At 41.8% G+C, this 26,282-nt stretch overlaps 1 protein-coding gene across 7 annotated transcripts in view; it reads left to right on the top strand.

Annotated features, from left to right (window-relative positions):
- The window catches only part of MAST2 (microtubule associated serine/threonine kinase 2), a 197,486-nt gene extending 173,768 nt beyond the window's left edge, over window positions 1–23,718 (top strand). For 6 of the 7 annotated variants that reach the window (XM_072867325.1, XM_072867323.1, XM_072867322.1 and 3 more), the window contains 13 exons: window positions 236–368; window positions 1,731–1,896; window positions 2,942–3,043; window positions 4,674–4,796; window positions 7,006–7,115; window positions 9,601–9,755; window positions 10,469–10,773; window positions 13,454–13,669; window positions 15,484–15,710; window positions 17,254–17,376; window positions 18,425–18,561; window positions 18,792–18,979; window positions 19,682–23,718. In XM_072867325.1, coding sequence (XP_072723426.1) covers window positions 236–368; window positions 1,731–1,896; window positions 2,942–3,043; window positions 4,674–4,796; window positions 7,006–7,115; window positions 9,601–9,755; window positions 10,469–10,773; window positions 13,454–13,669; window positions 15,484–15,710; window positions 17,254–17,376; window positions 18,425–18,561; window positions 18,792–18,979; window positions 19,682–21,759 — 4,063 coding nt within the window. In that variant the 3' untranslated portion in view covers window positions 21,760–23,718. The remainder of the gene's footprint in view (window positions 1–235; window positions 369–1,730; window positions 1,897–2,941; window positions 3,044–4,673; window positions 4,797–7,005; window positions 7,116–9,600; window positions 9,756–10,468; window positions 10,774–13,453; window positions 13,670–15,483; window positions 15,711–17,253; window positions 17,377–18,424; window positions 18,562–18,791; window positions 18,980–19,681) is intronic. The other variant, XM_072867324.1, reaches the window with a different exon arrangement.
- The last annotated feature ends 2,564 nt before the right edge of the window (window positions 23,719–26,282 follow it).

The raw sequence follows: 26,282 nt of genomic DNA, 5'->3' as shown, positions 1-26,282 counted from the left end.
TATTCTCTCAAAGCTGTTGCTACACTGATGAAATTATGGCAGAAGGTAGTCTGATTTCTAGTTGCCTTGGCTGCTTTGTGATATTCAGTTGCATAGGAGGTTCCTTCCAGGTGTTTGATGGGGACATAACACTGAGAACTTGCTTAGCATTATCTTGTGGTGTTCTTTTTTTAAGTTGCTTTTGGGAAACAATTAATTGAATGTTGGACTATTTTGCTGCTTCTCTTTCTTCTAGTCTCCTGATAACTTCCATGGGTCACATTAAACTAACAGACTTTGGACTGTCTAAAATTGGGTTAATGAGTCTTACAACTAATCTTTACGAGGGACACATTGAGAAGGATACCAGGGAATTCCTGGACAAGCAGGTAAGCTGAAAAATTTTGTCTCTTGATGTGGGATCAGATGCAGGATTCTGTCTCGGGATAGAATCAGAGTTTGTAGCATCAAGGCAGAGGGGGAGTGCTGTGCTGTGCATTGTAGAATGGGAGGAAAAGATACAAGTCCATTCTCATGTTTGTGCATAAATTGGTATTGTTTGTTATTTCAACTTCCTGTTTTGGAGTGATGCACTTCAGCTCTGAGTTTAGGATATTGAAAGTGTGGCCCAGGCAGCAGTGCAGGTGTGAATAGAAGTTGGTTTAGGGATGTAACACAGATTTTGCTGGAAGGTTGTTCCACGGTCTCCCCCTTCTGGTGCTTAGAAAGTTCATGGCAAGTTCCTGTATGTTTCTTGTAATTTTGTCTGATGGCTTAAACATTGATTTTTATCCCCATGATATTTACTAAGGGTCATTTTTCTCCTTAGCATTCATTTTGCTAGGCTTAACCAGCTAAATTCTTCTGGATAACAAGACAGATTTTCCTTTGAATGAATAGCTCTTCCATGCATCTCCTACAGCTTGAGTTGGTGTTTCCTGGGTATGGTTGATGGGAACTATACTGTTTGGGATGCAGGCTCACCAGTGCCTTGTATAATGGGATTAAAAAATGCTTCTTTCTTCTGAAAATACCTAGGATTGCAGCTGAATTTTATTTTTTAGCTGTGCCAAGTGTTAATTCATAATCATCCTGTGGTATTGTCTTCCTTTGCTTCTGCATAACGATGTTTTTTCTAGCAGGAGCTCTCTTTGGTCACTAGATCATGGTCTTGCACTTTGCAGTGTTGTATTTTTTACAACTATTTTGTTATTGTTGCTGCTTCTAAGCCCGAGGCAACTTAGATCTTCCAACGTGATTTCCTTAGCCATTGTCTGTGCCAGCTGTACCTCCCAAGTTTAAATGCTGAAGTGTGTAATCATGCTGTGCTGCTAATTCTGCATCTGTGGAACTAAATTCTGCTCACACAGAGATGTGAGAGGTTTGTCAAAACTCAGTTCCTGATAGCTGTAGCTGTGCCAGTAGCCATCCATCAAGCAGACAAACCTATACACACAGAATATGCATTTTTCCCATATGCTTTACTGTATGTGCACCAAAGAACTACTTAGCTGGCACGTCCACAACATTTCATAGTATGTGATATAATTTCTGTGCAGGTAATATGTTCCTCATGTACAGACTCTTGCTCTGTGGAAGTAGTTCACAGCATAAAGTGGTTAGTGACAAAACATTAATAACTTCCTTGTAAAGCTCTGAGGGGGAAAGGAAAAAAAAAAAAGGCAAAAAAAAGCTTTGATATGAATTTGGCAATTTGTAGGTTTATTGCTTTCTTGTGCGTTTCTTTTGAGGTCTGTGGGACTCCGGAATACATTGCACCAGAAGTGATCCTACGCCAGGGCTATGGGAAGCCCGTGGACTGGTGGGCCATGGGAGTTATCTTGTACGAGTTTCTAGTCGGCTGCGTTCCTTTCTTTGGGGACACACCTGAAGAGCTGTTTGGACAAGTGATCAGTGGTATGTTTCTGTTCTGGTTCTGAAGGGGTTTCAAAGTGTGCTGTGAAGTAAAACCTTGAAAATATTGAGGATCCACAGTTTAGTTGGGAGAGACTAGGTATAAAGTAATGGTTTTTAATTTTAAAATATTTATCTTTCTGTGTCAAAGTAACATCCATCTGACTCCAGCTATCAAAAGTTGTTGAGTTGCTTAACATATTGCTAGACAGTTCTGTCGTTGTGCCTGGTGTGGGAGTCATGCAAATCCTTGTGGGATTGAGGAAAAATATTTGGGGATTTTTCTGTTCTGTCTTTTAGCTTAAATGATGGAGAATATGAATGGAGCAGCAGTCAGCTGGTCTAATTCAGTCTGATTTTGGTTATTGCTTCTGTAGGTGCAAATGTCAGTCAATTAGTAACTGTTGTATAAGTAAAATAAAAAGGAAATTCTAAGCAAGACACATTGAAGCTGCTGTACTCAGTACCTTCATGTCTTGTGGCTTTTTAAACCTATCTCCTGCTTGGAGTTATACAAATGATTGCTTTGTGTTCTCGCAGTGAATATGCCAGTGAAAACATTTCCTATTGGGAATGCTTTCTGAAACAGTGAATTTTTAACACACTTGGCACATGTCCTTTGTAAAAAGCAAATTTCAGCAAAGAACTAAATATGATGCATGAAATTGTTACCTTTGAATTGTTCTCTCTGTTCCAAGTATAACAAGCGTGGAATGTGTGGGCATGAGATACAGCTGCAGTATTGTCAGTGTCATTGTTTATGGATTGTCATGGAAGTCCCATTTCATACTTTATTAATAGAGTTCTTAATGCTTTTTTTTCTCCACAAGCACTGATTGGATTGACAGCAGCTTTAGCTGACACTGAATTTTATGCATTTTGGAAAATGTCAATGCTTGAATTATATTAAGTATGCAAGCTGCTGAATTCAAGGTATTTATGATTCTGGGGCAGTACTGAACACTGCGTTTACAGTATAGGAATGTGAATGGTTATTCAAATTGGTCGTGAAGCTGGTAGAAAATGTCAAGTCTCTTTTTGTCCCCAGATGAAATTGCCTGGCCAGAAGGTGATGATGCACTGCCACCAGATGCCCAGGACCTCATTTCTAAGCTTCTCCGCCAAAATCCTCTGGAAAGAATGGGAACAGGTAGGAACCTTGTGCATAGGAAAAGTACTAGCCAGAAGCACGAAAAGAAGCTGCCTTGCCAGTGATGCACACCCACCCATGTTGAAAAATGCTCATCTAGAGCTGGGAAACAGTTTATACTGGGTTCAATGAATCTTGTGTGATGAAGCTCTGAGAATTAGTGTAGATTGTACATGAGTCAGACAGAGTCAGACTGTCTTGTCTGGGAAACAAGAAAGGAGCAGGAGCATCGTCAGCTTGGCAACATAACTTCTCAAATTTGTGCTGTTCCATTAAAGCCTTGAGGGTTGTGTCTCCATTTGAACAGTGTATAATGAGATTTCTTTGAAGTTCTCTTTGACTAGGGGCTCAATCCCCTACATGGATGTGAACTCCTGGGTATAATAAAATAAATGAAAACTTTCCCATTCCTAGAGGCCTGTACTGTAGAATTCCCCAAAAATATAGCAAAGTCTCTTTGGCAAAGTCAGATGCGTATGTCAATCTTTCTGTCTTATAATGTCAGATTTAAAGTTTTACAAGTCTACACTTCTCATTTCCTGATAGTAAATAACGATAAATAATCTCTAGCTACGCTCTTGTTTTAAAATCATTTGTGCAACACTGCAGCTTCACAGCACAGGTTGTCTGTTTCATTGATTTTATTTATTTGATTTAATTTTGGATTTTCAATTGGAAACTACACTTTAAGGATAAAATAAACACTTATACGTATAACAATTCCAAAAGGCACATATATTCAGCAGACTTAACATGTGCACACAAGGGTGATTAATAGATCATGAATTAATAATGATATCGGATGGTTTTCACATGTTGTTCTTTACTTCAAATCCATGTACTTGAAAGTTGTTGCTGTCATGGAAAAGATGTAGAGTTTCTTGCCCTATAAAATGAGTTGATGGACTGATTTTTTTAAAAAAATTATTATTTCTTACATACCTGTAATGCTGAGACTGCTGTTCCACTTGGCATCTCGTAGTGCCACTGGCACTCAACAAACCTTTTATCTCTTTTCCTCTGCTATTCTCTTTTTTAAAAAGACAGTAGCATCTTTTATGAATATTAATTTCATTTGAAAAAAAATGCATATACTAGTAGACAGATAATCCTTAGTTTTTCCTTCTGGGTACCCAAGCTTCTGAGGTTAATAACAAAAGATACTAATTCAGGAAGATATGTAAGTCCCTGCCTTGTTTTAAGTGCTTGGATGAGTTTATTCAGGAGAGTGGAGCAACGCACATGCTAAGTACCTTTCTGAGTTTGCTCTCTTTATTTAGCTATGATCAAGATGGTATTTACAGTTTGGAAATTTTAAATTAAGATGTTAATTAGTTCTTTATCTTGCAACTTGCTGTGGAATGTAACAGCAGATGCTGTCTTCCAGCCAGTTTAGTCATGTGTTGTCATTAAAGAGGAAGAGGAGGTGGGAAGGAGGAAATCTTGTTCAGATTTTATCCTGCATCACCACTTCAGTAAAAGGAACAGTTGTTTCTCAAAATTCCTGGAAAATGTGTGACTTAGATGTACTTGGGTACATTCTCTTAGGCTCTTGATATTTTTAGGGTTTGTTTTTCTTGATATGCAAATGCTGAAAGAGATACTCTGCAATAAAAGATGCTTATTTCAGGTAGTGCCTTTGAAGTGAAACAGCATCGGTTCTTTAAAGATTTGGACTGGAATGGATTACTTCGGCAGAAAGCTGAATTCATCCCACAGTTGGAATCTGAGGATGACACAAGCTATTTTGACAGTAAGACTAAAGATTCAGCCTAAATGGCATCATATTTTTTGTGCATATTTCATTTTTGAAATTGTTAAGAGATAAGTCATTGTTAGAAATTGAATAAAGCACTTGATGGAAATTGCTTTAAAAAGTTTCTGTTGAATGCCAAGTAAGGTTTCTTTGAAAGCAAATGAATTTTAAATGAAAAAAATGTTGCTGCTGAAGTCAGTTGGCCTTTCACTGGTGCCTGTGGTCCTGCCAGCCATGGCTCTGCAGTGAGAAGTGCTGTGGTTGCTATGCTGGGTTTATTACAGTACTTCCAAAGCATTTGGTATATCCAACTTCTATGAGTTTTTGAGCAGTATTATCTTTCCCTACTGACCGTTTTCAGCCAATGAATTTTTTTTTTTAAAAAAAGCAAACAAAACCCAAACCTTGAAGACAAGTATGTAGGGAAAATTCTTTAGAGATTTAAAGTAACGTAAATTATTTTCACTGCAAGTGCATCACCTTTTTTTAGTATTGTTAACTCTAATGAGATATGAAGTGCCTGTCTGGTGTGTATAAACGTCTGGGAACTGCCATGGTATCAGTGCTATGTAAGATTCCTGGTATTTCCAGATAAGCACCAGACACAGTTGATGCTCTTGGGAGAGAAGGGAGGAGCATCATGTGGGGAGCTGAGCAGGTGGAAAGGGCTTGGGCTCGTCACTGGTTGGGGGGGGGGGGGGGGGGTCTTTCCCCCACTCCAGCTGCAGCACAGGATGATACTGGGCTGTTTTGGTTTCCTGAGCTATGGAAATTTCTGCCCTACTTCAATGGAATCTCTTCCATCCTTCTCCCAGGGCCATGGGACTCGCTGACTCTGTATGAAGCACATTTTTGCTCTGCTCCCGTGCTTTACTCATGGTGAAGGGAGGGAGAGAGCAGCCTGCCTCCAGCCCCTCAGCTGCCACGCTGCAAAAGCAGAGATCCTGTTTAGATAATGCTCTCCCGGTTTAGGGAAGAGGCTTTTAGGTTAGGGGTTGGATGGAGAGATAGGATGGAGAGAGAGAGAGATTGAGAAATCTCCATGTACTTGCTGCAGAGAGCAATTTGAGTCAAGCTGTGCAGAGGGGGCAGAGGTGTGTTTTGCATCTATTGAGGTTACATTGGTACAACATATATGTAGAAACCGAGGTGGTGGTGTGTTCCCCATGCTCATTGGACTTATCAGACATTGAACTTGAGCTCTGGTCACTGAACTGGGTCAGTGATTGGGAGAGGCTCAGCACAGCAGCCGCGAGCGGATCCTGGTGGGTAAAAGCACCATGTTATATTCAGTGGTGCAAATCACTGGGCCTGTCAAGTAGGAATGATGGCAAACTCCCCAAGTGCCCAGGCATGCTCAGCAGGTTATCGGGGTGACTTTGATGCGAGTCCTTTATAAAGGCTAGAATTCTCACGTCAGGAAATATCTCACATAGACACTGATAAGAGTTGGCGTTGCTATTATAAAACCTAATGCAGAAAATTTTAGAATTTACAAAAGTAGCTTTCTGGCTGATACAGTGCAGCAAATTTGGCTCAGTATAGCTATCAGCTTTCTGTAGCCAAACTTATTAACGCCTGCCCTGCAAAATCCAATGCGGCTCGCTTAGAAATCCAGTGCTGCAAATCTCAAAGCACAAAATCTCTTTGGAGTCAGTTTAGTTTTTTGCATTAAAAAATAGCTTTGCATATTGGCTGCTTGCCCATTTTCTTACACAAAATCTAATCCTTTTTCTAGTTGTAGGAGGGAGAAGAGGAAATATTTTTTGGGGGTAAATATTTTTATTTTTTAAAGAAGGCTTGTATATATGTATGCAGGACAGACTTTGTAAAATCATAAAGCTGTTTATTGGAAATTGGGACAGTGAATTGTTTCCGTGTTTCCTTCCATATGATTGTTTGCCATAGGGAAGAAATATCGCTACCACGAAGGGTCTGCAAGATTAGACAACTGCTGAGTATCAGCTGCTTTTAGAATATAATACAGCTGATAATTTAAGATAAGTTCAGTAGGAAGGAGATATTCTTCACTGCTAATTGTACAGGATGAGCAAAACTGGCTGGGTATGTTTCAGTGTTAAGGGAAATACCCTGCATGGTGTATGAACGCTCAAAGTTCTTTGTAAGTAGACAAGTAGGAATGCTTGAGGTGTGAGAGTTACCAACACTCCCCGCACTGATGAAATGTGCCATGTCTTGTTTGCAGCCCGTTCAGAACGGTACCAACACCTGGATTCAGAAGAAGAGGAGGACACTAATGATGATGATCACGTGGAAATTCGGCAGTTTTCCTCATGCTCGCCGAGGTTCAGCAAGGTAGGAGCATGCTAGCTTGTTGAAAGAAAAAATCCTGAGAGGAACACAGTTTCATAGCTTCGTGTGGGGTAGATTTTAATCATGCAGATGATATGTGGGAGTCGCATGGTGTTTAGTATTCACTGAGGAAAGAAAAAACTGTGTATGTTGTTTATTCTGTGATAATTTGTGGCCTGTTAGAAGATGAGTGCAAGAATAACTGGAGAATGAGATTTTCTATTTCTTCATGTTTCACTAATATACAGGGTACTGCGGAGGTCTCTCCTGCATTTGATACAGTTTGATGTTTTTACTAATGACTTGGATGCTGGCATAGGGAGTGTCCAAAGCTTATTTGCTTTGAACAGTATCATTTTGAAAGGGTCTTCCAGTAGGCGACAAGATGGTATTAGGATGAAAATTGATTCTGACATTTTGGAATAATGGCCTAAAATCAAAGGGATCCCATGCAGTAAGAGCACAGGTGAAGTTAACACCTCTGCTGTTCATTGTCTCAAATAGAGCCTGAGGAGCAAAAGGTGACAGTTTCAAAGAGAAGGATCTGGGCATATAGTGCATCGTGAGTTAGATGTGCCAAATAATTGAAGCAAAAAGGCAGTTACCATACTGAACAAGTGTTAATATTTTCTGCAAGGCAAATGAAGAAATCCTTTCCATCTGCCTTAGTTTTGGTACTCTGTCCTATTCTGGGCAATGTTCCTTAAAATAAACATGCACCAGTCAAAGAGAGTCCAGAGGAAAGCAACAAGAATGATCTGAGATCTACAAAACATAAAACCTAATGTGTTTCCAAATACATAACTGCTAGAAGGAAAGGACACATTGGTCTTCCTGCTCTACTCAGAACTGACATGAAATCATGGGCACAAAGGGAGGTATAGGATAGATGATAAGAAAAAGTTTCCAATGTTGAGCAATAATTAAGCACTGGCATGGGTTGCCTGGGGAATTTATAGAATTTCCATCAATATGGCTTTTAAGAACAGGTTGGAAAAACATCTGTCAGGTGATTACAGGAGAGCTGGTTCTGCTTTGAGGTGGGGAAATGGACAGGAAACCCTGAAGAGGTCCCCTCTAGCCATGCTTTCTGGATTCAGTGTGCCTTACTCAGGTCTGTGCAGGTCTCTCATTCTTCCTCTGATGATCTGAAAGAAAAAGCTGGGATTACGGACATTACAAAGTAGTACAACTCTGCTGTTAGTGTGGATAAAACAAAAGATGTTTGGGGAGGGGCAGAAGGGAGAAGTGTTTTGAGGTCAGCCTGCTCTATGAACAGTATTTCCCTCTTCTTGATGAGATGGGAATAGGAATTTTACTTACGGCCTCTGAATGATGTTTCAGTTTTTCATGATAGTTCCTCCAGGTTTCCACTACTGGAGTCAGTTTTGAAGCACAGTTTGTTCTTCTTTGTATTCAGCCAGGCTACAGTGGCTTAAGTAACAGTTACCATTAATTTTATGGAGTTGCTCCTGATTTGCATCACCAAAAGTATGTTTAAAATGGGACCTGAGGATTAGTTGGGGTTTTGAAAAAGTTCTCATGAGTACGTAAGGGTTTCTTTTTTCTGCCTTTTCTCACCATGAGTATTATTCATCTGTTAGACTGAAGCTTTTCTTTAGAGTTCAGTGTTTTTGCCACAAAGAGAAAAAGTTCACTTTTAATGAATTTATTTTAAGACCTGGAAAATTATACAGCATTTGTAATGTGGGAGGCATAAAAGGCTCATTATATTTTGAAATTCTTGTCTGACAATTCAGCCATATGATTTATTAATAGTTATCTTGTTGATGCTCTGAATTTTTAATAACATTATTTTCATTAATCTCTTCTTATGTAAATTAGGTCCACAGTCAAGTGTAGTTTTAAAAGGATGGATTTTTTTGCTTAATCATTTAATTATTTAAAGACGGCTGTAAAACCAAGAAAGGCACTTTCATTAAGCTGTCAGCATTATAGTAGATTCCTTGAGGAGGGCAGGACTTTTTTGTTCTGAAATAAGCTTGGGGCAATGCTGATAGACTGATGATAATGAAATGGGGTCATGTGCATGATGTCTATCACTGAATTGAATTTGTGTAGTAAGATTTCAAGATCCAGATGCCAGCCTTCAAGACTTGTGGAGCCTGCTTTAGCAATATCTCTTCTTAGATTTGAGAATCATTAAGAACAAAAATCAAGTAATTTCAAAAAGTTTAGTATTTCTGTGGTGTGCTGGGCTGTTTTCAGAGGAGAAGTGTTGGGTGCTGTTGTAGAAAAGCATGTTTCATGTTTCTAAAGCTTGATTTTTTCCTTTCCTCCACACTTTGAGCACTCCACTCCTCCACACTTTGAGCATGTCACATCTGCGCTGTGTTAGTCAAAGAACATTGCCAAGTTCATGCTTTCGGGGAATATCTTTCATTTTGAGAAGAGATTATGCCCCTTGATCAGAAAAGGCCACAGAGGTTTGTTTTCTCTGTACAGAAGGATCTTTTGCTATATGCAGGTGTACAGCAGCATGGAACGTCTTTCCATCCACGAAGAGAGGAAGACTCCACCACCAACTAAACGGAGTCTGAGTGAAGAAAAAGATGACCGGCTGGACAGCCTTGGCGGCTTGAAGAGTCGAGACCGCAGCTGGGTGATTGGGTCTCCTGAAATGTAAGTTCCGTAGAACTAAGTCTTTTGGTTTCTCATAGCATTTGAGAAAGACTAACCTCTGCCAAAACTTTCTATGACCAGTGTTAGGTCAGGAATGCTTCATATGATACATTTCCACAAGTGAAGCCTGAAGAGTGGAATAAATAGCTGAAAGTGAATGTGATATAGTCCTTAAATGTGTCTAATTAAGTACTAACATCTTCTAAATTTGTAGCAAATACTTTCAATTAACTTAAAAGGATTCTAACCTTAAGTAAAGCTTCATTTGTTGAAAGGCTATTTATGTTGGAGATGTACAAAGAGCAGGTTTTTTTTAAACATCAGTGAATCCATCAGTGAGTCTGGTGTTGCCAGACTTTTACCATTTGTCACAAATTAGTGAAACCATTAGGAAAGTCCAAAGTTTCTAAAGTTCAGAATATCCAAAAAAATCTTGTGTTCTAATAAAAATGTCAGTAAAATACATGAATGCCCAGAATTTGGTTTTATTCCTTTCTTTCTTAGAAGCTTAACAATGGAATATATTGGAAATCTAGACTCAGGTGTTGCCCTAAGCCTTTGCTGATTTAAGTCCTAATGATGTAGCTCTGTCTCCTAACTTCATCTTATGTTGGCTTCAGATGTGTGAGTTGGGTCTGTGCGCTATTTTCACCCTTTGAAGTTCATTATCCCCCTAACTTATTTGAGGGGCTCTGTCCTGTTTTCTCTCTTAGATTGCGTAAGCGCTTGTCTATGTCTGAATCCTCACACACGGAGAGCGACTCCAGCCCACCCTTGACTGTCCGCCGACGCTGCTCAGGGCTTCTCGATATGCCCCGTTTTGCCATCTCTGCTGAGGATGAGGGAACTGTTCTCAAAAGGCCACAGTCTGAGGGCATGCTCTTATCTGCTGTGCAGTCACGGGAGGGGCTGCCGGTGCCCATTCCAGAACAGCCTGTGGAGCAAGAGCTGCAGCTGGAAGCTGATGCTGGACCCACCACCCCCTCCACAGCCGTCAGCAGCACCTCAACGCTGACAGGTACATGCTCAGTGTGATGGTGTCATGGTCCTGAAGAAAGCCGTGTTAGCTTGCAGACATTAGCTCTGTAAAACTGGGGATTTGGATGTCGAGTGATGTGAATGTCTCATGCTAAGTGGTTATTTTAGTATATTTTTGTGGATGTGCTTGCCTTTAAAATGACATTGGTGGTTTAATCTCTTCAAAATTACATCTTATATTTCAGTCCTGTCACTTCAGATTGATTAAGGTCTTCTTATGCTTGAGACCCATATGATCTATGCCTACTTACAACCTACCTGGGGCAGCATTATTTTAAGCATTAGTCAGAGCAGATCACTGCTGAGTTGGGGCTGGAGAATATGGGTGTCAGCCATACTAACAGATCCCTGCTTCCTGTGATTTTATTTATCCAAAAAATTTGGACTAGAGACTTGAAATTTGCTGGGGGAGTATGGTTTGTGTCAGGGACATGATACTTGCTGTCTCAGCAAGCCAAGTATCCCAAGCCAAGTTGCAGGTTTAAAAAAAGTGCAGCCTAGGTTCAGTAGAGTGAGTCTTTGAAGTCAAGTGTTTGATTTCTCAGAAGCTTTGTCCATCCTGGGGCCATTCTGCAGCACTGGGCTGAGCAGGACCTTCCTTGCGATGGTGCCCTGGGCTGCTGTGGTGCAGGGCTGGGCTCTGAGTGCTGGAGTGTCCCCAGCTCCTGCCCCTTTCAGGGCACCAGGAAGGCAGGGGGTGAAGCTGCCTGTTTCTCAGTACAGAGGAAGCCAGAGCTGGGAACTGGTAGGAAGTAGTAAGGAGGAAAAAAAGGAAATTAGGCCCAATGGGAGAGAGCAGGGAAGTTGAATTGAAGGTTGGCAAGATAATATTTGAGAAGGAAGGTGTATTTAGGGGAAGAACTAGATTGTAGCATTGAAGAACAAGGACTAACTGGGTAAGAAAATAAGAAACAAGTTGCTGGGGGAAACTGGGAGCAAGCAGGCAAAGCAATTGTGGATGCATTGAGGATGGAAAGGAGAGGAAAGGAGTACTGAGCAAGGAGTCAGAGTGGCAGCAAGACTGGACAAGGACAAGGTGAAGGGCACTAGGCAGATGTAATGGTGGATTGATAGCAGAAGGTGGAAATGCCTTAGAGGAAATTTGCCTCCAGACTAGAGTAAAGCCAATTAGCCCCACAGCTCATTGTTCCTCTTCTGCAATGCAGTCTGTGAAATTTCCTCCAAAATTGTCCCATTCTCCTCTATGGCTCATCCTCCCAGAAGAGGCCCGGTGCTGCCATCACGTATTCCATTAACCCATAGGAAAAGGTGTAGGAGTGAAGGAAGTAAGCTACCACATACTTGGGTGCCATAGTGGAACCTTAGTTTCTCAATTTCATACTAAAAGCCTAGAAACATGCTATTAAAAAGTGCAAGAACACTTTCATTGAAAATTTGAGTATCTACAAGTTGAAACAGGCAAAGATGAAGCTTCCCTGGGCAGCCTGCTCCCCTGAGCCTAATGCATTAGAGCAGTCTTTAATCCAGCGCATGGGATTCAGGGATACCATTGCTTCAGTGTCCCCAGCCTGCAAAGTTAAGTCAGAGGCAGGGGATGGCAAGAAACGAATTTCATTCCTGTCACTGTCTTGGAGTGCTCCTCTAATGCATATCGCAGCCTTTTCACATGCAGCCTCCGATTCTGGGTTCCTCATTGTCTGGAAGCCTTAATTGAAACTCTGTGGCTGTTAAATGTTGAACTGGCATCTGGTACTGAGGTCTATGGGAATGATGCTTTGAATTTTTATTTTCATGGTACTTTCTGTTTTACTTAGGATGCAGAGCAGTTGTGCCCACTTAAATAACGATGGTCAATGTTTTGTTCTGTCCTCATTGTTCAAAATGTGGCCCTTAGGCTTTATTTATTGCACGTTGCTTAAAATTTGCTTTTGAAGACAGAATGATTAATTTCCCTCGTGGACTTGCTGTGATGCTCACTGCTTTCATTTCTGAGCACCTTGTAAATTATAATTAATGTATTTTCACAGTGCTCCTTTAAGGTATCAGATGGGGAACTGGGGCACCGAGCTTGAGTACAGCACCCCCAGCACCTGCTATTGTTGCATGCCCGGTCTGATTTTCAAGATTACTTTGCATTTATATATAAAGTATAGCAGGTTAAGTAATTCAAGACTAAATTGCTACAGTGCACAAAAGGGGGCAAATTAAGGTTGTCTTTGCAATCCACATGTTTACTTTCCCTGACTTTAGTACCTTAGTATTCTCTTAAAGTGGATTTTTTTATGTGCAACTCCAGTAGAACCTGGGTCTTCTGTTACAGGCAGTTTTAACTTAAAGATTGACAGTTCTTGCTGGTTGTAAAAGTGGAGCACTTTCCATAAACCTGTTTTCATCTGTGAACGATCCCATTGAAATGGCTTGCCTGCAGAACTGCACCGCAGCTTTAGAATTCATGTAACTGCTACTGAGCAACGTGATTTCATTAGCGAGCTTTTCCAACAGAACAGAAGCTGCTAATTTTCTGTATTCAGAATAACACCATTTCTGTAAATAAAAATTCAAGCCCTGGGGTTTCTTCTTAGGAAAATTTACTCTTGGACTTCATGTAAACATGACTTTGATTTAATGTATTTTGCCTGTAGGGGAATAGACTGTTAGGAATTCCCTGTGGTTCTAATCTGTTTTAATTTAAACTGTAGCTGGGAGCACTGCAGATTTCTCTGATCCACGCGCTCGCAGTAATAGCAATGAAGGCCCAGACCTTACCACTCCAAAAGCCATCAGCGATTTGGCAGTGCGGCGGGCACGGCACAGGTTGCTCTCTGGGGAATCAGGGGAGAAACGTACCTCAAGACCTGTCAATAAAGTGATTAAATCAGCATCCGCTACTGCCTTGTCTCTCCTGATTCCCTCAGGTAAGAAATGCCTCGGGTGAGGCATTGTCGGAATCTGCAAGCACTAAACAAAAGGTCTGCAGACAGATCCTCCCCCTTGGCTCTCCTGGAATAATGCCCTTCTGGCAGGAGGGGAGAGATCTAACTTTTACAATCGGTTTAATATTTGCTGCTCAGCAGGATAATGAATACTGCTTTGCCGCAGACAGGAGCATTGTGTGTGTGGTCTGACTGCAGCTTCTGCAAATGGCAGCTAGGCCTTATTCTTTCCTAGTTTTGTTTAAATTGGCTCCTAGCTGGTCTCTAGACAGTGGTACAGCAAGGAAGTATATAGAGATGGAACGATTTTAACCCTCACAATACTATTTTTTGGGGTTCACGTGCTACCTATGGCATTGTTTGGGAACTGTATGTGTCTGGTGCGTTCATGCACCAGGAAGTTTCAGCAACTGCAGATAACTTGGTTGAGGTTGGATGTTCAAGAATTCAATCATGTAAGTAACTCACAAAGCAAGTTAACACTGAATAGCTTACCTTGTTGGCCCGGCTCTGTCTGCAGGCAGAGCCAGACCTTGACAATTCCTAATGCCAGGTGGTAACTTCTAGTGAACAGCCCAACCATGCCAAGCTATGACAGACCAGTTCAGCAGGAGGCTCTCCCCACAAGGACTTTGTCCCTCTTTCCAGAGGATAAGTCCTTGCCGTATTTCCAGGGCTGTACCTGTTCCTGCCTAGGTGGGAGCAGGAAAATTGCAGCCGGGCCACGAGTGCCAACCCAGCAGAACCTGCTGGTAGAGCAATGCCTGCCTGCCCCTCTCAGCTGGGGAGCTGGAGGCACGTATGCAACTGCTTCTTGGCACTGTCGTGGCGATGCATGTTACATTTCTTGTGGTTTGGGCGTTGGTTGCTTTTCGAACTACAAACTCCCTCATTAAAATCTCTAAAATGTGTATTTAATCACCCATTAAAGGTTCCTCCAGAGCTGCTCTCATCTGCCAGGTAAATATGTGCTGGGTGATTCAGCAGGTGTTTCTTAATGGATTAAGGATTACCTTTTACAGCTGCATTTAATATTCCTGCTCTTTGGGTTTATTTTACTGATGTTGACCAGCTTCACTTTAAAATGAGAGTTCTGTATTTGCTTTGTATTTTTAAAAGTAGATGTTGTTCCACTAGCAAGCAGAGTCAGATTGTTTAGCCGATAGCCCAGCCCTCAGCTATTCATTTGGGAAACACACTCTCAAATACACTTGTGAGGGGTTTTTTTAGTAGCAAAGTCCCTGCAGTAGCTAATTTTTTAGGATTAAATATTTTTGCCCCTGTGAATTTAAAACACTACCAAAACTACCTAGATGTAATTGTTGTCTGATTACCTGCTGATTTTTTTTGTATTAATACTAACTGATTTTGATTTATCTCAGCACCAACATGTAACTTGCACCAAGATCTAGAGACTATCTGATCTTTTGGAGGAAGATAATATATCATAACCTTGAAATAGGGTGTTCCAGGATTGTGCCTAGAGCAAATGCTTAAGATGTGTTGTAAAACCCTGAAAGAGAAGTAGTAAACACTGTGACCCAACTATAATCCTAGGCGAGCAGTGCTGCTGTATTAAATACACACTTCCAAATGTGCTTTTTGGAAACTTTGCTGATTGTTGTATTTTGAAGCATGAATTAATTGAAGCTGCAGGCAAACCCAGCTCTGGTGAAGACCACCGGCTTTAAGAGAATTGGGAGAAATGGTTTCCTTAGCTGTTCTCTAACAAGAATTTTCTCCCTTTTGGAGGCCTGGTTTCCTAATTTTTGCCCACCTTTGTGTCATCACTGTAGATCACCACACGTGTTCTCCATTGGCCAGTCCAATGTCACCTCATTCTCTATCCTCCAACCCATCTTCGAGGGACTCCTCACCCAGCCGTGACTTTTCTCCTGCTATCGCAAACCTGAAACCACCAATCATCATCCATCGGGCTGGAAAGAAATACGGTTTCACTCTCCGTGCCATTCGCGTCTATATGGGTGACAGTGATATCTACACTGTGCATCACATGGTCTGGGTATGTCTCTGTTTTTCTAAAAAGAGTACCCTTGGGGCCAGAAGTGCATTTAGCCAGGGTTGGGGGATTTAGTTTTATAAATTGTATTCTGCCACTCTGTTTCTTCTCTCCTTACTTGGACCCGAAGTTATCTTTCTGGGGTGGGGGAAACCCTTTTAAATAAATAAATAAATAACAGCACTTTGGGGTTTACCTGTAGCAGTTTTCAAGCCCATCACAGAACCACAGCAACCTTTCTTTCCTTCTTTCTTCCCTGGTTACATGAATCCACCTTCTTTCACCTGTAGCACATACTTTAAAGCATGTTTCTGTGTACATACCTTCTTTCTCTTTATTGGCATTGTTGCATGAGGGCCGGTCATAGCTAATTGATTCAGACCTGTGTTAGCGATTATAGCCTGCTTCTGATCAGTTCAGTCTGCTGGGGTTTTCCAAGCAGTTGCTTGGAATTGATTACAAGCCTTAAAGCATCATTGCTGCTATGCTGATTGCCTAGGGATTTAGCTCTTGGCTTAGTTGTGTGCTATGCTAAAGGTCTGGTTTCCATGTCCGTATCTCTTCCTTCCCGTTACTTCTGGTACTTGATCTCTGTGTTTCTTTTTTGTTAACATAAAAGTTAACATAACAAAACATGAAATGATCCATTCCTCAAAGCAGTGTTGTTTGAATTGTGTTGTTAGGGAGAATGGAGTCAGGGTAAAGGTGGTTCATTCTTTTCCTTGTATCTCTGTGTTCATTAGACAATTTGGGCTTCATATGCTTTGGTCATCATTTAACACTCATTCTTACCTAGAAAAATAATCTGAAGCTACATTTTTCCCTTGCTCCTCTCTGCTTTCCTTGAAAAATGCTGAGTTTACCAAGATACTGATTTGTAGTCTTTTCTGGCTAGAGGGAGACTTGCCGAAACCAGGACAAGTATTCTCAAGCGTATCTGTCTCCTCACTGTAAAGGAGGCTTACCTTTCTGAACAGTGATGGGGAAAGGCAATGCGTTCATGGGGGAAAAGATCTGATGTTGGATAGGTTAATAAAGGATGGAAAGTGGAAAAAGAAACTCTGTTTGGGATGAGATGCAATATAGGCACCCTAACCACATGGCACAGAGTCTTATTTAAAAGTTTATTGGCCTTTGTGGATTCCAGCGTGTACATGGAAGGCTGCTGGATTTGGGATGGCAAAGAAATTGAAAAAGATTGAATGCTTGTCTGGAAATCAAGAGTATCTGGTCAGCATTCCTGAGTGCTGAAAATTTTTGGAAGTGTGTTAAGCCTTTTGCTTTGGGAGGAGCTGGTCTCTTGATCAGCTTAACCATCCTGGCTGGCTGCCTTGGATCGGGAGAAGACTGGCAGGATGCTGGGGGAGGAGTGGAAGAGTGCAGATTTTTGTGCTTGGCTGTGCCAGTCAGTGGTTTCCTTCACCCTTCTTTGAGGCAGCTGATGCTGGCTGCAGCAAGAGATGAGATGGATGGGCTTTGAGTCCGATCTGGCCAGCTATCTTGTTCATTCCTCTTCTGAAATCAGTCATCCCCTTCTCGTTGCCAGCATGTGGAAGAAGGCGGTCCAGCGAACGAAGCAGGTCTGCGTGAAGGGGATCTGATAACCCATGTCAACGGGGAGCCGGTCCATGGACTGGTGCACACAGAAGTGGTGGAGCTGATTCTGAAGGTAGGGACTCAGCACTGTTAGAATTTGGAAAATAGGTAATATGCAAAATATGAGACAGCTTGTTTAAAACGCTGTAGGTATCCAATTGACGTTGTCTGAACTACAAGTATGTACACAGCACCTGGCCTTTATTTTGCGAAAACTCATTGCCGTAGCTTTATCCCTAAATCTCCAAAATTGTCTGCATGTAATTTAAGCTGAACTCAGATATTTTGTGTAAGAAATAAGGACCCATCAGATACATTTTTATCAGCAGTAGAGACAAAGGTTAATAAAATTTAAGTATACCTTTCCTCAGACATCACTTTAAGAAACAAATACCTTAAAATTTTTCTGAATTACTTTTATTTTTTGCCTTTAGGCTGTGCTAATGTTATTAGCTCTTAATACTGCTTTCTCAAGGATTATTCCTAGTGGTATTTAAAAGCAGCTTTGTAATGGTTGGTCTTAAAATTATCCAGTTAAATGACTTGCATTTTGATACCTCCTCTGAGCTGAATCCATTTATGGAAATAAAACCCAAAGTTTTGGACCGTTTCAGGAGACAGAAGTCTTTGGGATTGCAAATAGAGGAGCAATCAGGATTTTTTTTTTTTTTTTTTTTTAAGATGAGTGAGACAAGCCATGCTTTGTGTTGCAGATTCATCATGATAGATGCCTGATATGCTCACATCTGCCATCAGTCAGAGCACTGGGAATAGGATTGGTGACAGAATATCACTTTGTTCAAGTTTCCAAGTATTACAAGTATTAAATTGAGGCAGTTGGGATCTCAATGGGAGAGGTCAGATGCTGTGTTATTCTTGCTCTGGAAGGCTTTACCTACCAACTGGGGTCTGAGCTAATCATTTGTGAAAGCCTGGCTAAAGAGCTTTCTCTCAGCAATTCCTTAATAAATGATAGGTGGAAATGCAAAGGGGGAAATGGAGTTTGACAAAGGATTACAAAATGGCAGGCAGGAATAAACTAGCAGCCTACCTGCTTAGCCTGCAGATCGGCTTCAAATAGCCATGTTTTACACAATGTCTCTGTGTCTTGTTTCTGACAGAGTGGAAATAAAGTGTCCATCTCCACTACGCCATTTGAGAACACGTCCATCAAAGTTGGTCCAGCTCGAAAAGCCAGCTACAAGTCCAAGATGGCTCGTAGGAACAAGAAAAGCAAAACTAAGGATGGTCAGGAAAGGTTCGTTTTGATGTTTCTCTGTGAAAATTAAATGGTAACCAAGATAATGTAAGAGAGATCTTGTCAAATCAGTTTGCAGATAATGTATATCAGCAGGTACGTCCTTTAGTTCTTCTTTTCTTTTTGTTTTCTTTTTCTCTTTAACTGTGCCATAAAATTGACTGAAATATGCCAATAAAGGTAAATAAATTATTTGGGCTTGTAAACAACTTTTGAATGCTCTTCCACAGTAAGAAGAAGAGTTCTTTGTTGAGGAAGATCACTAAACAAGCATCGCTACTTCATACCAGCCGGAGTTTATCTTCACTAAACCGCTCTCTGTCTTCTGGAGAAAGTGTGCCTGGCTCTCCAACTCACAACCTGTCTCCTCGGTCACCAACGCAGAGTTACAGATCCACTCCCGAGTCTGTACACTCAGGTAAAAAAAGAAACAAAACAAAACAACAACAACGACAAAAAAATCCACACAAACAGAAAAAAACTTAGAGAAGATTTTTGCTTATTGATTAATTTTTGAAGTAAAATACACAGCAGCACGTAGTAGGTGTGTCTGTGAAGTAAAATGACAGCTGTGATGTCGATTACCTTAAGGATGGATGTGTTCTCACTCATTGATTCATTTAAAAATGAAAATCCATACATCCTTTTAAGAGTGCATTTGCTGTACTACAGCATCCTTTCACTTTGATGCAAATGTGTATTGTAAGTTGCAATGTTTTTGTAGCAGTTGGACACATTTTCTATGTTAGTTCAGAGAAAAGGAATCAAAACAGTGTGGCAAAGTCATATTTGAAAATTGAATCAGCTGATGGAATAAAGAGATTTGTATTTTGAGAATAGCAATGAAACACATTGTTTATCTGCTTGGAGTTTTTTTTCAGAAAAAATGTTCTGATAGCAGAGTGTTTCTTACTACATTGTGGTGTTGTGTGACAATGATGTGAATTTTCCATCAGAAGCCATGCAATATTACCTTGTAATATTACGGCAGTGCTTTGTGGTAACATGGCATATTTTGTCTTGACTTTGCATGTCTTATTTTCAATAACTTGTTTTAATAGTCAAATATGTATTAATCTTCTTGGTCTCTCTTCCCCCCCCCCCCCCCCCCTCTTTCAAGTTGGTGGCAATTCTTCCCAGAGCAGCTCTCCCAGTTCCAGTGTTCCCAATTCTCCAGCCAGCTCTGGACACATCCGACCCAGCTCTCTGCATGGACTAGCACCAAAGCTTCAAAGGCAGTACAGATCTCCAAGGCGTAAATCTGCAGGAAACATCCCTCTCTCACCGCTAGCTCACACTCCGTCACCAACCCCACAGTCCACATCACCACAGCGCTCCCCATCTCCTTTACCAGGACACTCAGTTGGCAGCTCCAGTATTATTCAGTCTTTTCCAGTAAAACTACACTCCTCTCCACCGCTGGTGAGACAAATTTCTCGCCCCAAAAGTGCTGAGCCCCCTAGGTCTCCTTTGCTAAAGAGAGTACAGTCAGCCGAGAAACTGGCTGCCTCGCTGTCCTCTTCTGAGAAGAAGCTGGCTTCCTCACGTAAGCATAGCTTGGATATCTCTCACTCTGAATTTAAGAAGGAGATGCTACAGAGGGATCCTAGTCTCCAGAGCTTACAAGAATCTGCAAATGAAACAACAGGTGGCAAACTTGGGCTAGCAGAAAAAGGGATGTTACAGAAGCCGGGTTCACGGAAGTTGGGTGCTATTCGACAGGACAGGGTGGAGAGGAGGGAGTCTCTGCAAAAGCAAGAGGCCATCAGAGAAGTAGATTCTTCTGAAGATGAAACAGATGATGGTTCAGAAGATAGTCAGGATGGGAGAAGACTGGACAAGCCCCCTGACAGTGGAGACCAAGGCTCAGATTCTTTTAATGAGGATAATAAGTTTTCATCTAAATTGGAAAGCAAGGATAGTATCGAAGATGATGCCTTTCTACCTGAAGATCCAAAAGGTACAGATGATTTGCAGAAGGGAAATAATCAACAAGCCAAGCCTGTTTCAGAGCCACTGCAAATAGGTGTGCACCCTTCCCCATCAGAGGTCCTCCCAAGAACTTCTCCAGAAAAACTAGCTAATTCAGAAAAGCCATTCCTAAGATCAGAAACAACCACAAAGGAACATAAATTACCAGAAAACAAAACTTTTGAGTGTTTTGGTCCAAAAGACAAGTCTTCTGAAGCAATCAAAGACCTAGGGAGAACTACAAGTACTCAAAAAACAATAGATCACACAGAACATATACAGGGCCCATCTATCAAACTCCTGGAACTTGAAGAAGGTGACTCTTCAGGGGCCTCGTGTGGTAAGCTTGACCTGAAAGACCATCTGCTAGCAGAAAGCAGTCAGAAAAAACAGGATTCCAAACCTCTGCTGGCACTTTCTTCATGGTGCACGGCAAGCGTGAGCACTCCTCTCTCGGGAAGCCCCGCAGATCGCAGTGAGAAGGATCACAAGGAGATGCTTCAGCCTGCAGAACAGCACAGCACCTCATTTCTGTCTCCGGGAAGTGTGAGTGAAATGTCCCAAAAAAGTCCTAGTACTGAAAAGCAACCCAGCTCGTCCCAGGCAGAGAGTGCTTCAACCGCCAGCAAAACGAGCCCAGCAGGTCCTGTATCCTCCACGCTCCTCGTCCCCAGTGCTATCGAAAGAGCTCTCTCCGTGTCTCAGTTAGTGCCGCTAGCTCAGAGCGTGTTAGGCCCTTTGAAGCTCAGTATGTCTGGTTCCGGAGAGGTGGAAAAGAGAAAGGATTTCCCCCATTTGGCTGCCTCCTGTAAAGAAGAGAGAGATTTGAAACAAAAAAGGCAGGAAACTTCACAAGCAGGAGTGTGTCAAGAGAAAGCCAAACTGTCTAGCACAGACGGTCTGACCACAAGGAGCGGATCCTGTGTAGAGTCGTTAAACTCAGCAAAGCCCTGGGAGGCAACATGTCCCGTGGTGGCTAAAAAGGAGGCAACTTTTTGCAGTGCTAAAGCATCTGAAGGGTTGGGAGGTAGCTGCAAAATCACTCCATCAAAAGAGCTGTCTCACGCTCTTGGACAAGCAGCTCTGAGAGCCTCTCCTCTGCCAGATGGCAGCACGAGGCCCTGTAAAGAAGGGACTCTCACGCAAGCAAAAAGCAAAGAAGTTACAAATCAGTTGAAAATACAAGACTTTCCCCTGTCACATGATGGTGCTGTAAAGAAAACATAGCAGCATCCCTGGTACACATAGACTGGAGCATTCTACATTCAAAATAGAGACTGCATGTTTGAATTTTGTAATATACACTAATATAAAATAGAACTTGTGTACATCTATTTTTGGGAGGGTTTTTTTCATACTGTTTTTTGTGTTTTTTCATCCTTGCTATTCTATTTTTGTACACAGTAATGCTTGCTGTTTGAGGTCTCTTTAGAACAGGGTATCTTTAAAGCAGGGCTTAAGAAACAGTTTATTGATTTTTTTTTTTTCCCCTTCCAGACCTTTTATTTTGCCTGAGTTTAGGGCCTGTGTGCTCTTCCCTCTAATCCTGCATTTATTTGAGGTCCCAAAAATTCTGAGTACAAAAAAGGCAGCTTGCTTTTAAATTTCCGCTTTTCAACCTTCTCTTTGAAATGCTGTTGAAATTCACAAATTTCAAGTTTTTTCTTTGAATTTACAATCTGATGTCTTTTGACAAGAAGAAACTACTCTCTTGTCCACAAGTTATTCTGGAACTACAAACCCTCTTCAGTGCAAGTAAGACCTCTTTGTCACTGTGTGCATTCACAGTCTTGCAAGCATCCTTAGAGGATACAGAGGCAAGGGACTTGGCTGGAGGGGTCGGACAGAGAGAGATCTCTGTCTTCTCTTTAAACCAACAAAAGTATTTTTCAATGGAATTATCAGAAGGAGAAAACTCCAATCTGTAAGCTGTTTTTTTGGGGATTGTTTTTACTTACCCTTTATGGGACACATGGCAACTTTTCCCTCTGTTTTTAAAATTTTAGTGATGTTTTATCGTCCTTTCTCTGGCTTCAATTCATAACTTGCCCTGCCTCAGAATAAATGACCCCAGGAAAGGGGTGCCTTGTAGGTTGATTTTAAAGTAGAGAAATTTGTAGTCGTGTGTTCTCCAGTATGTCTTGGGCAAAGTTATCTCAATGATAAATTACCTTTGGAGACTTTTCCTTCTCTTGGTGAGTCTAAATAGGTAGGGATTTTAAGGTGTTCCTTAACATTTCTGAATTGGGGCTTGGGAAACTTGCTGAGTTTTCTGAATCTGCCTGTTTTAAAAACAAAAAAACCTATGAAGAGTTCTGACTCCTCGAGTTCTGTGGACAAGCTGCAAGCAGACTTCAAAACACATGTGATACTTCAAGATTTCAGCTTTGATAGCTAGATCGTTTCCACTGCTGAGGTCACTTTCCATTAAAAAATTACTCTTTGCTCTTAGGTTTAGACATTGCTTTGCTTTAAGTGTGACCGACTCTGGATAACAGTGCTCTTTGCTGAGGATTAGATCAATAATAATACACCAATAAATGTGTCGAGTGGTGATACCTATAGCACTGTAAGCCATTTCTTCATCCAGTTAAAGGTTCCTCTCAATGAACACTCCCGTCATTTGTCCCAGATTGTGCTCAGCTTTTATTCTAGTCTTGTCTGAGTGTATCTCCCTGCGGATCACCCGCAAGGTCAAGTATCCTGCTCACCGGCTTACTGTGTTAGAAGCAGAATGACTGTGCAACAGTATTTCAAGCTAAAACCTGCCTCTGTTGGTCTGATTTCATTACACTGCTGACTTCTTCATTGTTTTGGCTTTTTCTGAACTTGAAGTTTTGATTTGCTTTCCCTAAATGCAAATGTGTTTTTATATAGGAATATATTTTCTCCATCTCTCTTCAAGTTGGTTTCAGCTCAATCCACAAATCACAAAAATCTCTGGAATCTCACCCTGCTCCTTTCTGTATAACCATTGTTTCTCCCCATTATATACTTGATTTTGGCTGCTTGGGTTTCATTTCTGGACCAAGTTTTGGTTTGGTTTGAGCTTTTTTTTTTAACATGTTTAAACGAGTGTTTACTCCGTGTGTCTGTGTGAACATGTACGGTGTTGTTAACACACTAACCAAAGCCTCAACGCTCCCAGATAACACGTTAATAAATCTTGCTGTGACGGTATTGAGAGCAGAGCCTGCTGTGCTGTCTCATTGCTCTTTTTTCTGGAATTCATAGGCTACTCGTATACACTTGGTTTGCAATTATAAACCGCAATATTTCCACTGCCTTGTCAGGATCCTGGGTATCTCCAGCCTCTCAAAGCACTCTTGCTGATGAGCATCATTCTGTGCTGATTTGGAGCAATAGCAAGTAAGGAACAGACTTGGCATGATCTGATACTTATCTGGCTGGTTTTCTCCCTGATGGGTTGATCTACTAAAAAATTGCTGAGAAACAAGGTCCGATTGGCAGTACAGTATATGATAAAATGGACAGGAACAGTGAAAAATGGATTCAGCATCCTGAGTCTGTGGTAATTGCAAAGACAAGCCTCAAGCTTATCTCCTGAGAGCACCTAACCTTGGCAAGATGGAAGTCTCTGTATCAATGAAATAGTGAGCCCAGGGGTCGTGAGGACGTGGTCCGACCTGGCTGTTCCCTGGGTGGCAGGTCCCCATTGCCTTCTCCTTGCGGTGACACAGCTGCTTCTGTGATTGTGCTCCTGGGGCATCCACGAAGGGCTCTGCGTTTAAAACACCTAAGGGGAAAACCAACCACTGCTCTTAGGAGAGAGGGCTGGGTAACCTGTCTCATCCCACGCAGGCTGGCATGGGACCCTCGGAAGGTGCCAGCTGTATTAGCTGCTGACTCCCTCCCTTTGCAGCCGGTGGTTCCAGTGCTGAATTGCAGAGTTATCCTTTTTTATGCCTAAAAAGAGGAGTGAAAAAGCTTGCTGTGTCACAGCTTTTGCTACTTTTGCCTGAACTGGCCAAAGAAGAGGTATGTGTTTCATTGCCTTTTTTTGTAGCTACGGTACAGAAAGTGATCAGTGCAATTTAAAAACCCTGGTTTTTTGGAAGCCAAAGCCAAACAGCGTTACCAGGAAAGCATCGTCATGACGACCCATATCCCCCGCTCCTGGTCAGTCCTGCAATTTCCCTTGGTGTGCCAGGTGCCCCATCGTCCCGGTTCCACCTTCTGTCAAATTTATATGGTGCACCTTAGCAAAAAGTTTGGGCAAAAAGACTTTCATTAAAATTTTTATAATAAACCAGGTAGATACACCAAGACTTATTCCTTGCTCTGCTAAGAATTGCTTAAATACCTTCTCAAATAAGCTTGCAAAACATGTCGGGGAGGAACGAGATGTCGGAAAAGCTGTGTGTGCAGTGTGAGAGTGTGTTCCCCAGCGCAGGATCGGACCCACGGCACCCGAGTGAAGCACTCAGCAAGCCGAGAACTTGGCCTCTGTAGATAACCCTGAGTCAGACAGGTGGGAGGTAGAAGTTGCGTGCGTGTGGTGTGCGTTTTGGTGAATGAGCCGTGCACATAACCATCCAAATACGCTGCTTTCCTGCTTTGTTTCCCTATTTCCTTCTGTCGGTTTGGATGTGTCTCCTGCTCCTCATCCATGTTGGGATGATGGCATCAAAGCTGGTTCCAGCCTCTGCAGCTCCTCTCTGCTGCATCCAGCCGGCGCATTCCTGCCCTGTGCCTCGTTTCAGTGTTATTTCTCCCTTTGTCTCTTACTGTTGCAAACTAAGAGAAATGGATGATATTTATTGTAAATATTAGACTTTAGCATTGTAATGGCCACTCCTGGGTCCGAATGTCAGAGGCCTTTGGCTGCTAATATACTAAAGAGCGCTTGCTGGGGAAGGGGTAGGAGTGACCAGTGGTTTTGGTTGCCACACTTGCATTAAGGTGTGATTTGGAGTATTTTAATTTTTTTTTTTTTCTTCCGAAGAGGGGAGGATGAAGTCTTTCTCTGGTTTTCTATTACTGGATGTGAAGGATAATTCTGTACTTCTAGTAGAAGATTTGACAGAAGTGTGTGTTTACGTTGTGTTCGATTACCATATCCAGGTGGCTGTGAGAGCACCTCCTGAGCTGGGCTCCGCCAAGCTGTGTCACTCAGCACTTAGCTAGATAAGAGAAAGTGTGGAATTTCTGTGTTTTTAGAAACTTGAACAATTGCCACATAATAGCGGTGCAATAATTTTTATTCATGTTGTACCTGCATGTCGATGTTCAAATCCTCCTCCAAAATAAATATTTTTTTTTTTTTTTACATAAATTCAAACTCGTGTGTGTTTCTTGTTCAGTCTCCCCTTGCTTTCCCACAGCGCTGGGGGTGGCTGTGCTGTCAGCCCCGCCACCTCAGCCGGCAGCTTAGCGGGGCAGAAAACAGCCTGCAGAGTGGGTGTCGGAGGTATCGGAGTAAATCTGCCAGGCTATTTGGGATTTTCTGCTCCATGGGCCAGATACATGGATAAGCCAAAGCTTTCCACTCTGAAACTCAAGCTGAGAATTTACCACCCTCCACTAAGAGTCCCTTAAGTGTACAGTGTCCTGTGTCCCTGCTCATGCAGGGTCCTAATGGTCAGTCCTTACTAAAGACATACAATATATGACATATAATAAAGACAAAAATATAAGGCAAGAAACTCAGCTGAGCAACAGAAGAAAACAGCAAGACAAGGAGAGGATGCGACTGACCACAAGTGAACGCAATAGCTGCTGGGCATATG

Source organism: Ciconia boyciana, chromosome 7 (genome assembly GCF_034638445.1).
Source record: "Ciconia boyciana chromosome 7, ASM3463844v1, whole genome shotgun sequence".
NCBI lineage: Eukaryota > Metazoa > Chordata > Aves > Ciconiiformes > Ciconiidae > Ciconia > Ciconia boyciana.
Note: the sequence above shows the minus strand (reverse complement) of the source record. Positions and strands in the feature narration are given on the sequence as shown.